General features: G+C 26.8%; 1 protein-coding gene across 1 annotated transcript; it reads right to left on the reverse strand.

Annotated features, from left to right (window-relative positions):
- Window positions 1-3,645: 3,645 nt before the first annotated feature.
- Ana3 (rotatin homolog anastral spindle 3) lies at window positions 3,646-12,251 on the reverse strand. The gene is made up of 8 exons (XM_074260083.1): window positions 12,073-12,251; window positions 11,718-11,902; window positions 6,119-11,425; window positions 4,893-5,097; window positions 4,593-4,804; window positions 4,336-4,476; window positions 4,111-4,240; window positions 3,646-3,983 (listed from the first exon to the last, which is right to left on the reverse strand). Exons 1-8 carry the CDS (start codon window positions 12,116-12,118, stop codon window positions 3,721-3,723), a joined length of 6,489 nt encoding a protein of 2,162 aa, XP_074116184.1. The 5' UTR covers window positions 12,119-12,251; the 3' UTR covers window positions 3,646-3,720.
- Window positions 12,252-12,339: the final 88 nt, after the last annotated feature.

Genomic DNA, 12,339 nt, shown 5'->3' on the forward strand with positions numbered 1-12,339 from the left:
AATTATTTGTGCATAGCAGATTTATTAATTGATAATTTAATTGAACTAATACTTTAGTTTCATGTAAGCGTAAATCTAAAATCTTTAAGTTGTATTTATTGGACACTATAAATGTTATCAACCAACTTACGTCAAACAAACGTTGTAATAATGGAGAATATAATAAATAATTGTTATATTGATAAAAGCAATATAAATATATTTGATAGTGTTTTTTCTAGAGTTTAATAGCTCTAATTACTTCATTGTTAGAACTCCGGCAAAATTTAAAGGTATTAAAAAAAAAAAAAAAAGTACACACAGAAAATAATACGTCACAAAATAAATTTAACAGATGTTGAATAATTTTTAGAATTTTTTTTAACAAATAAATTATGGCAAAAAAAATTGACATAGAAATTTTAAAAAATTAAAATCCAATTTTTTAAAAATCATTTTTTTGTTAAATAAAATTTTAAAATTCTCTAATGACTGCTAACTTTAATATCATGAATTTTTTAATTTATTAATGAAAAAAAATTTAATTTTTTAATAAAAAAAAAAAATTTGAAAATTGTCGAAAAAAAGAAGACTAAAATGTAAAAATGTAATTATAAAAATTAATTTAGAATATATTTGATAATTTTATAACAAAAAAAAAATTATAAAAAAAAAATTGACATGTAAAAATTTTAAAAAGTAAAAAATGCAATTTTTAAAAACAATTTTTTTTTGTTAAAAAAAATAACAACTAATTTTAATGTAATTTTTTATTTTATTATTCGTATGTTCGAATTATATTTTTGTTAAAACTGGATATGATCAAGTGTCACTGATTTATAAAGATATTCAATTTTTACATAATGCGAAAACTTGTCCCGCGAGAAATAAAAAATGAAAGAATTTAATTTAAAAGAGAGTGGGACAATTTACGTCACGGATCGAGTATTTGATTTGTCTGTCTTTCATTTTATTTCATTTTTTTTGATGTATCGTTTCGAATATAATTTAATTTGAAATCAAAAGCCTCAGACAAATTAATAATACATTAAATCCACTCTCTTGTGTGTATTATGTTGTAGCAAATGACGACGATTCGTAAGTAAACAGTATTATAATTTTTTTTTCTTTTTTTTTTTTTTTGTTAATTTAAAACACTCGTTCAAGTTTTTATTTAACATCGATTGATAATAAAATGGTAAATAGGAACGATTTTTATGATATTTCTGGAAATTTTGTTAGTACAATTGTACTTAAGATATTAATTTTTAAATTATCTAATAGATAAAAATTTATTGACGTAAATTGTTAATAAGTAGTGCAAACTATGTATTCATGTATACGTACGAGCATCTGTATTTGTAAATCTTTTTTTAATCGTTAAATTAATTAAAAAAATTAATTTTTTTATATATTTACCGTTCAAACCATTAGATTTATAAAACTATTACTAAATTTTTTCATTTCAAATTTCAAGTCTAAATATTTTTTTAATTTTCTCCAAAAAATTATTTTTATAAAATTGGATTTTTAATTTTTTAAAATTTCTAAATGTCAATTTTTTTTCCTAATTATTTTTACCATAATTTATTTGTTAAAAAAAAATTCTAAAGATCATTAAATATCTGCTAAATTTATTTTCATGAATTTTATAGCAGTTAAATTATTATTAAAAAAATTAATTAAAAAGTTCCACATGTGAAAATTAATAAAAATTTTTAGAAGCTTCTTTTTTATTGTAATTGAATAATTAAAAAAATTTTTTTAATTGACAGCTGACGGCTAACTTCAATGATATTAAAGTTAGCTGTCACTTGACAATTTTAAAATTTTTTTTAACAAATAAATTTGCTAAAAAAAAATTATTTTTAAAAAATTGCATTTGTAATTTTAAAAAATTTCTAAATGTAAATTTTTTTTATAAATTTTTTTTTTGCCATAATTTATTTTTTTAAAAATTTCTAAAAATGATTAAATATTTGGTAAGTTAATTTAAATAAAAAAAAAAAGCTAATTGTTTAGATTTTCCAGATTGGTCATGAAATAAATACGCTCATAGTTAACGATGAGTAACGAGAACTAACAATGGTACTTTCCTCAGGATTTTCCTCAGTGGTTTTTTGTATTAAAAATATTCTAGAAAGAAATACAATTTTTTTTTTCTAAAATTATAGATAATTTTTAGTAATAATTTAAATTGCAAATAATAATCTAATAATAAAAAAAAATTGTCATTTTAATACAATACAACTTCTGTTCAATAATTCAAATGTATGTAAAAAATCTATAGAAAAACTAAAAGTTAATTGCATACATTGGATGGCTATCTCTGGAGATGAAAAAAATGATGACAAGTTTGATATTTCCTGCAGGCTTTATAAGAGATTTCTCGTGTCCCCGAGATTGGTGACAGAATACGTGGCGGTTAGTTGCCACTCGTTCTCCCAGGCTCAACTCAACGCTTAAAGTTAACATTACACGGGCCCCTCGATTCTCGCCCGGTGGTATGGTATGCGCGGATACCAACTCGGAGGTCAGCATTGACGTAAATGCATTCGTCACGTGATCTCGACCAAGCACTAACACAATATTCTCCTCCAATACTTACCGCCACTTTTTTCTTTTTTTTTTCTCTTTTTAAATATATAGATATATACATATAAAAAGTCTGAACTCACAAGTATTAACAAACTACCTTGTATAGCAAGAAGAGGGATCAGAAATAACAATATTGAGGTAAAAATCTGAGTATGAATAATATAAAAGACATCGGTATGGTATCAGAGAAAGGAGATCACCCACACACTCATTGATGAGTACTCCATGTCCTCAATAAAAATTTTCTAGGCCTTCCGGGTACGCTAATCCTCACGTTTTAACTGAATCCTTGTTATCATGATAAGTATGAAAAGTAACATTTGCTATTTTATTGTTCAGTACATATTTTTTTTTCCTCTATAATTTTTATTTTATTTCCCACATCAAAGTTTCAGAACACGAAAAAACAGCTAGACACACTTCTTCAAGCACGTGCTCAAGTTTATGATGAAGCACGCGGTGACAACTGATTAACTGAATTATCTGAATTTATAAAGCCACGATTGTTCAATTAAACGCAACTCTTCTTCGACTTTGTTGACTTTTATGTATAAAAAGTCGTTTGAGTAAATTTGTAATGAATAATCGTTTGATAACAACACATTTTATTTGCTTTTTGTCGACTATTTTGCTGATAACGTTTTAAATATTACTTTTATCGGAAAAGCTTATAATAACTTGTGAAGGTATTGTAAAAATATTATTGAAAGTTTAAATTTGAAAATTTTTAACTCACCATTTTAAGATGTTTTATTAGCGTTGTGTTTTTGCTTAAACATGTCCTAGGATATATATTTTTAGATCTTATATCACCCGAAAAAATACCTCAAAAATTTCTTCTTGCTCCAAAATAATTTTTGTTTTCCTTAAAATTTGCTTAAAAATTTCAATATTAGCGATTCTAAATATTAGCGATTCTGAATTGTATTTTATGTCATTGGAAACATCCTGGTTAGATATTATTATCAAGATTATTTTATCAGAATTAAAATAGTAAATTTTTTAAGCAATTATCAGCGACTTTGACTATTGATTAAATTTAAAAATTAATTTTTATAATATTTAAAATAAATTGATAATTAAAATTTATTATTATTATCGATAATCATAAGTTACTTTGTTAATAAAATAAATATTAATTAATCAGTTATTAGCACCGCTCCAGGCGCTTAGGACTCTTATTATATATTGTAACATTCTTACTAAATCTTGGTCATTTTTTTCTTCTGGTTTAAGAGTTAATCGACCCAACACTTTTTGAATACTATTAGGTAGACCAGTACTTCTTGCAATTAATTTTCCTTTTTGACTATTCGCAATCAAAGACCACAACATCGAGCCTGCTATTCCGATTTCACATAAGCTCCCTGATTTAAATACTGTATGAAGAAGGTTCATGAAGTCCACTGAAATAATATTGAATAATAATATAATTTATTGTTAAAAGATAAATTATTCTTGATAAAAATTTTATTAATAATATTATTATATTTTTTTGAGATAATGAAAGATTTAAATCAAAAGAAAAATTACCTGAACAAAGAATACGTGGTCTGTTTGAGAAATTGAATAACAAGTTACGTAATGTTGATAGAGCTAAAATACGCGTTGCAGGTGTGTTGCATCTCGATAACTGAATTAAAACTTCCAGACCATCTATTGCCTGAAAAAAAAATTTTATTTTAAATAAATAAACTCAAATGTAATTTAAAAAATTTTTTTATATATATTTTTTTTAATTTTCATGTGTTTACTCACTTTTGATACGGAAATTTGACCTTCTTCGAAAAATGTAAAATCTACGAGAAATTCTAAACAGTAAATTTCAATTAAAGGCCAAGGCTTAGCTCGTTTCGTACTTGATGGATGAATTTTAGTTAAAAATTGAAGAAGATTACTCTGAAAAAAAAAAAATTTTATTTTTTTTTTTTTTTTATTTTCAGTAAAAATATTTAATAAATAATAAATGATTTACTTATAAAAAAAAAATAAATTGAATATATTTAATAAATTACTTTGATAATGGAAACACGACAATCGTGAGCATGAGCAGCATTTTTGAGTACGTGAAATGAAAATCGTAATCGTTGATTATTATAAGATTGTCCAGCTTTATCAATTTCTTTAGACACTAAGTGAACAATAATATGGATTAATGACACTGTATTTGGAGTTTTTCTAGGTCCTGTACCAGGTAAAGTAGTTGTAAGTGTCAAGGATTGTGCAGCTGAAAGTGAGTGATAAAAAAAAAAATAACTGTTAATGACATGGATGTATCATAATAAAATAGCGTACTACTTTGATAAAATAACTACCTTCCGGACAATTTGTCGTGTATGTAGCTAATAATTTTAACGACGACACAAGCGTTGAATCGTTGAGTGAAATCCACGCCCACAATTTGTGTAATATATCGGCAAGGCCTAATTTACTCAATGTGCATTTAACAGTTCCATTATTGTGTGCAAAATTCATTAGCAGTGTCACTACTCGATTTACGTCATTTAATAGTGGTTGAAGCTAAAAATATAAAAAATAAATTATTATTCATTTGTTAATTTAAAATTTAAAACCGTAGACAGTAACGCGTGATTTTATATTTTTCATACAACTAGTTTAATACATAAATATTTACTTTTTTTTTTTTTTTTTTTACCCATTAAATCATTATATCTCATTCAAACTTATTTTTATTTTAAATTAATTTGTAAATAAAACATTTAATTGTTGATTTTTTTTTAATTTTAAAATTAATTAAAATATTTATGACCTTCGTGTATCATTCAATAAGTTGTAGAAATATATTTTTATTTAAAGTTTCATGTTTTGTACGTGAGGATACGCTCAAGTATACAAAAATTTATTACAATATATTTAAAACAACTTTTCAATTTCCTTCTAAGAATATTAAATATTTTTATATTTAATTTATAAAATGACACCAAGGCAAAAAAGTGTTTGATCTGTATGAACGAAATATTTAGCAAACATTTGTTTAATGGTTAAATAGATTAAACATTCTGCACAGTGAAAAAATTTGCATCGCTATTTACACAAATTATGTTATTTGACATAGTACTGTATGTCATAATTATAATTATTACTATTAGATTTTATTTTATTTGATTGAAAATATTAACGTGTTAATTTTTTAGAGAAAATTCTCTCCCCAAAGTTAGTTAGTCTGGCAAATACTCATTCGGAATGAATGAATCACTTTAAATCATACGCTGAAAAAAAAAATTCTTGACTGGAGGGTAAATTTTCATAAAAAGAAATAATAACATAAATAAGAAATGATCTTGTATCTTGTGAACTATTGACATTTTTTAAGATACAAGCTCATCCCGACATTACACTCATCGAGACCTTTCATTTGAGTACCCACATCAATTTTTCATATATTTATATATATTATATATATGTATATATGAAAAATATATGAAAATGCATGTGGGTATTCAAATGAAAGCTGTACACTTTAATGGAAAATTAATTATTATATTACATTAACTAACATATAATTAATTTTTTGACTTACTCGTTTATTGCGTTCCAGCTGAGTTCGATGAACATGATGAGGATGAAGATTAAGCTCATAATAAAGTTCTTTAAGAATTAATATGCAAGTTCCAGTTAAATTATCCTCCAAAGCAGTACTTTTAGCTTTATCAGAAACACATAGAAGATTTGATAATGCAGCAATAATTAAATCCTTGTCTCTAGCCCTTTTGGTGTTTGTATTAGACTTGGCATAATTATGGGCAATCAGAAGATGTATGAGACTTTTACAAAGCTCTGATCCAATCGGGATACATTTTTGGGATTGATTTGAGTCAATACATCCAACGTCATCACTATTATAATATGTTTTAGAATTCTTGCTCGAGGTCTTTAACGCGAGTTTGTTAACATCCGATAAAACCTCACGTAAATTATTACTATCTGTTTGATGATTAATAGTATGTGTAAAGGTAGAATCCAATATTGCTCCTAATGACGGAATACCACATTTTATTTGATCCTCTCTTGCTATTTCTTGTGAAAGTAAGAAAGCAAGACAAGCGACTCCGCTCATACGTAATTCAATGTCCGAATGATTTATTGCGTTACATATTGATTTAATAATAATTTCTGGAGCTGCAATTTCAATAGCAGTTCGTAACGATTCTACATGTTGATTTTCTGTAAGCGAGAGTATACTTAAAAAATTAAAAACTTGTGTTGATAATTTATTATGTAAGTCAACAAGCTTTGAATTATCTTGATTTAAATTATTTTTATCTAAATAATTAAATAGTAAATACAAAAAATCTGGTGAAAAATTAACAACTGTTGCAAAATTATTACAACTTTTAACACAATTTGTTAATAAAATACAAATATTTATATACATTTCGATAATATCATAACATTGACGAATGCTTTTGTATTTTATTTTATTTATCTTTGGAATAGATCCAAAACACCCAAGTAAATATTTATCCAACGAGTGTTCATATATTTTATTAATAACATCACGTTCACCCACGTTTATTAAATTATTCAGGAATGTACAAACGGATGTTATGAGTGAAGGTGTAGATAAAAATTGCGGAAAATTATCACCGATTGAGTCTTTAACAGATAACATCAACAATTCATCGTGACAATTGTAAAATTGAAGGACACTCCTTGGGAATAATGATATTTTTGTTGATCCTTCACTATCATTATCATGTTTATTATTATTTTCATTATCATAATCATCATCAGCGTCGTCTATTAATTCAGAATCAAGTGTCATTGGTAAATAAATATTACTACAAAGTAAACTAATCTCATAATAAACATTCATTTGTTCAATGTAAATGAGAATAACATTAGATCGTAGAGAATCTATGTACTTAAATGATGAATTTGCACTATTTTTAATTAAATTGCTCATTATAATGCACGCATATTCTCTCACAATACTGGATTCTTCATGATTTATTATGAATTTTAATAGTGTTTGGCACAACTCACTCGGTGGCATTGAAAGCCCATTAACAAGCTGCTGAGCAATATGCGGTGCTTTAACCAATCCTGCAAGAAGTTGTAATGCCGATGCGCGAACCAAAGGATCACGATTTTTCCAAAGAGTTGGAAGCCAACTCAAAGTTTTGCCCTCTCCAAACCAATAATTTGTCCAATTTATTTTAGATAAACTTATTTGTATATGATGAAGTAAATGATTCAAACAAATAATTGAATTTCTTGTTATTGATAGTCCCATAAAGCTGACGGCTCCATTACCGTGAAAAGAAATTATTAATTCAATTAACGCATCACCTGAAGACAATAATAAATCTGTGCTGCAATTAAAATGAGATTTACTTGTTAAATACGTTAAACACGTTAACAGCCAATCTAAATAAACGAGATTGTAAAAATGTTGCTGGTCACTTGAACACAAATTAGTAATAACAAGTTCAATATAATCATTCCACATGTCTGAGGACGAGTCTTGTGGCTGTTGAAATTTTTCTAGGCTTGAGCAGGATCGCACAAGCTTCAATACTGATTGATGAACGTCTTGATTATGTGTATCAAGACTTTGTAGAAGATCTGCTAATGATTTTGTTATATTTTTTAATGTTTTAGACAGCCATCCGATCACCTCTGGGTCATGAGTAACATTGATATGAATGTAAAGAAAGTTTAATACGTCAACAAATAAATTACAGTCTTCTTTACTCATTGGATGTGATAAAAGAAAGCGCTCGAAAGTTGATTCCCAAGGCAATGACGTTAATTCTCTTATATGCATAAATTCAAGGCATGAACATAGTCTAATATACATCCAAAGATAATCAATAGCATACATTACTTCTTCGTGTGCTGAAGAATTTTTAATATTTATTAATTGTTGTGAACAATAATAACGTATTGATGAATATTTTAATAAAGCTAATTCCGGTTCTTTTATCATCAAGTTACTCAGTATTCCTGAATCATTAAGATTTGACCATGGTATCCATAGCATTTCTGTTCCATTATTCCATTCCCATGCCCAATATTGTCTAATAAATGTCAATGCTAGTGAATTACTTGAATAAAGAATGGATGTGTCTGATTTTCTGTGAATACTTGATTTCCAGTGGGTTTTACTTATAATTGGAGAATGCATTTTTGATATTATCATATACGGCAATGAATAATTTAAATTAGATCCATCGTTATTATTTAATCGCATCATAAATTCACTGTATAAAAGTATGAATAGTAAATAAGATACGTCTAGTTTTACGCATTCATGATTTGGAAATAAAAATAAACTTCGCATGACATTTATAAAGACGTCAGTATTAATTGAAAGTTCATGACGTATTGTACATTGAGTTGATGAAATTAATTTTAATATTGTCAAAATAGGAATTACTGAATCCGGATAATTATCATAGTCTTTTTCAATCAATGATTTATCAAAAATATCTAAAATAATTTTTAATCCATTTTCTTTTAAAAATAATTTATGAAGTGATGAGTCAGTAAGCATAACGCTTATTTGTACAAGTGCTGATTTACGAACTTTAGGTTCAACATTTGGAGTTTTTAACATTTCTATAACAGACAAAAGGCTACTTCGTTGATAATTTCCTTCAGTTTTTTTTAAACTTCCTTGTCGATCAACAATCAATAAAGAGCCTAGGGGCAGTCCGTGCAGTGAAGCTAATTGAGGAAATTTATTTGATGAATTTTTTTCTGTACCCAGCAAATAAATTAATCGACAAGCTGCTTCTTCTCTGATTGCACCATCACGTGAAAACAGATACCTTGCATTACCTTTTAATACTTCTAAGAAAGGTAATTGAATGCTGGTAGCAATGTCTGGGTCTAACATTTTTGATAAACACTGACCTAATGAAGATTTCATTTCTGCAAGACATTGCAGTAATGGAAGTACTTGCATTAAAGCTTCTAAAAATATCAACCAGCCATCGTCCATTTGTAATTTTCCTTTTAGAATGTACAATAAAATATCTTCAGCTAAAGATTTTGTTTTTTCGTCAGCAACTCCATGACAAATTATTTCTGTAAGTAAACTAGGTTCAAATAAAAAAGCTACGGAAGTCCAATTATATCTTACTCGTGGTGATTCAATTCCCAAAGTTGACGATACAAGCCAGTAACACTCTTTATAAGTATTCACCCGTATTTCTTCATCTTCATTAGCTAGTAAATATAACATAAGTTTAACTGCAATCGCTTTGTTTTCTTTATCAAGTTTCATATGATATGCGTTTTGCATTAAAAAAATATATTTTTTTATAATTGAAAAATTTTTGTGATAAATTAAACATGACTTTGATGAATACATCATCCTTAAAATGTCGATAGTTAAATGATCATGACTAAAATTTAATTTCAATATTGAAATAGCAGCTTTCATTGATTTTGTAATTAATCTCGTTTCGTCAAAGAGTTTTATGTATTGGATTTCAACCGTACCTTGAAATCGCCGTGTATACTCTTGTAAAATAATATTTAAATCAGGATACATGAGATAGATTGGTGCATCCATTACTCCGACACACAAAGCAGTTTTTAAGGCACTTGGTATAATATACTCAGCAAGTTCTAGTGGTACCAATGAACTTAAAAATTTTGTTACAATACACAATAATCTAAGATATGTTATTCTCCAATTATCAGCGGCGCAATAACTTCTGCAGTATTCTAATACATCACCTAAAAGTTTCAGAATAAATTTAAGATTCTCGTGAATTTTTAAAGACAATTGATCAGTAGAAAACCAGATATTAGGCATTACACTTAATATTAATAATTGTACGAGTTCCCAGGTTAGATCTAGGATATTTTTTATGTCTTTGAGCGGTCTTAGTGAGTCATCATAAATAGTTAAAAGTTTTAAAGTAGAAGTAAATACTTCAATACAGAAATTAGGAATCAACATCTGTTGTAATTGAAGAACTGACTCATTAACATTATCAGCTACACTCTGACTCCGATCACTCATTGCAGCTGATTGATAAGCTTGGTAATTAGCTTCTGGTAAACCACTTTCTGAGCTCTCTCTATCCTCCAGTGAATGACACGAAGAATCAAGTTGTCCACTGAGATTTTTCTGTCTGCGATTAGCAATACCAGGATCACAGTAGTAATAAATTCTGAATCTCAACGAACGAGTGAGTTTATTAAATGTACGAAGAATCACTGGTATTAGATGGCAAACATCTACTTTCGGGTCTTGAATACATGTCTCAAGAAGATTTTGAAGAATCGTTACTATGGATGGTCGTTGAAGGAATACTTCTGCTGGAAAATCTTGAAGCATTACATTGGTAACAAATTCACAAGTGCGAACTATAAGATCGATGTCTGCACTGTTATTTAATGCTTCTTCGATTGCTGATAATACTCCTCGATCTGAAAATACCAAAGGTTGCCAGGGCATAACCAACCATCGAATTGCTCGTTCAGTTTTTTTTGATAATGGGGTACCAGTATCCGATGGTATTGTTAAATCAAGCTGAATTGTGTCATTAAGAGATTCTTTTGAATGATTAATAAAATTATCTTGAATTTTATCATATTCATGATTCACAAACTCATTATTCTTTATGTTGCAATTTGTTTTTTGTATATTATTCTCCGTAACATTCTTCCTGTTTGTGATATCGCCGGCTGATGATCGTAAATCATTGTTGCCCATTGTTTCCAATGCAGGTGACGCATGTTGAAGAACGGCTTCTTCGATTTCATACAGTTTATCATGCCATGCTGAGTCAAGTCGTTTACGTAATTGTCCAAGTTCATTTTGAAAACGTAGCTTGCCAAATATGCTCGGATTAACAACATTGGTCTAATAAAAAAATACACATGAATTTAATTTAAATAAATATAGAAAAAAACATTAAAATTAAGCTAGCTGACATTTCAAAATTTTTAGAAATTTATTATACAAGAAATTTTAATTAAACAATTAAAAAAAAAAAAAAAAAAAATTCATAGATGAAAAATTTTAAAAACTACAAGCGCAATTTTTTAGAAATATTTTTTTTGGTTGTAATTTAATAAATAAATAAAAAATCAAAAATTTTTAAACGTCTGCTAACTTCAGTGTCATAAAAAAATTAATTAAAATAAAATCTTACGGTAATTAGTTGATGAATTAAATTTAAAACTTTATCTGGATGAGGTATGGCATCAAATGTAAACCAATTGAAAAGCTTTGACACCAACTCTCTCTTTACACTGTCGCAATCACATCCAAAACCATGATTAAGCTTTGCAATTATGTTATCTAAAGCTCTTAATCGAATTTCTTCTAAGTTGTGATCTAAAATTTTATAAACGTATTAGTAAATATATTTTTTTTAAATATTTGAGATTAAAATAAATTAATTTTTTCAACATGCTCAAGCACAACCCGGTAAATAAAATTTAAATACATAAAAAATAATTTATAAAATAAAAAAAATTATTTCATTATTAAATTAAGAATATTACTTAGTTTTTCTACATGAACAGAGGTGATTGAATTGGTAATTGACATATTTATAAATAAAATTAAACATTACAACGGCACTCAAGAGGTTATAAACACAAAGGCAAATAATTACGTATGACAGACTAAAATTGAAGCACAAATTTGAAATAACCCAATCGAATTACATGACTATGTGGCGGCAAAATTTTAAAATTAAACTCATAATAAGATTTTTATTGTATATTTTTTAATTTCATTCAATTTAAGAATAAAAATAGTTTTAAAAT

The sequence above is a fragment of the Cotesia typhae genome, unplaced genomic scaffold, assembly GCF_013202065.1.
Source record: "Cotesia typhae breed Kobodo isofemale line unplaced genomic scaffold, CoteBio_Ctyphae contig_22, whole genome shotgun sequence".
Classification (NCBI taxonomy): domain Eukaryota; kingdom Metazoa; phylum Arthropoda; class Insecta; order Hymenoptera; family Braconidae; genus Cotesia; species Cotesia typhae.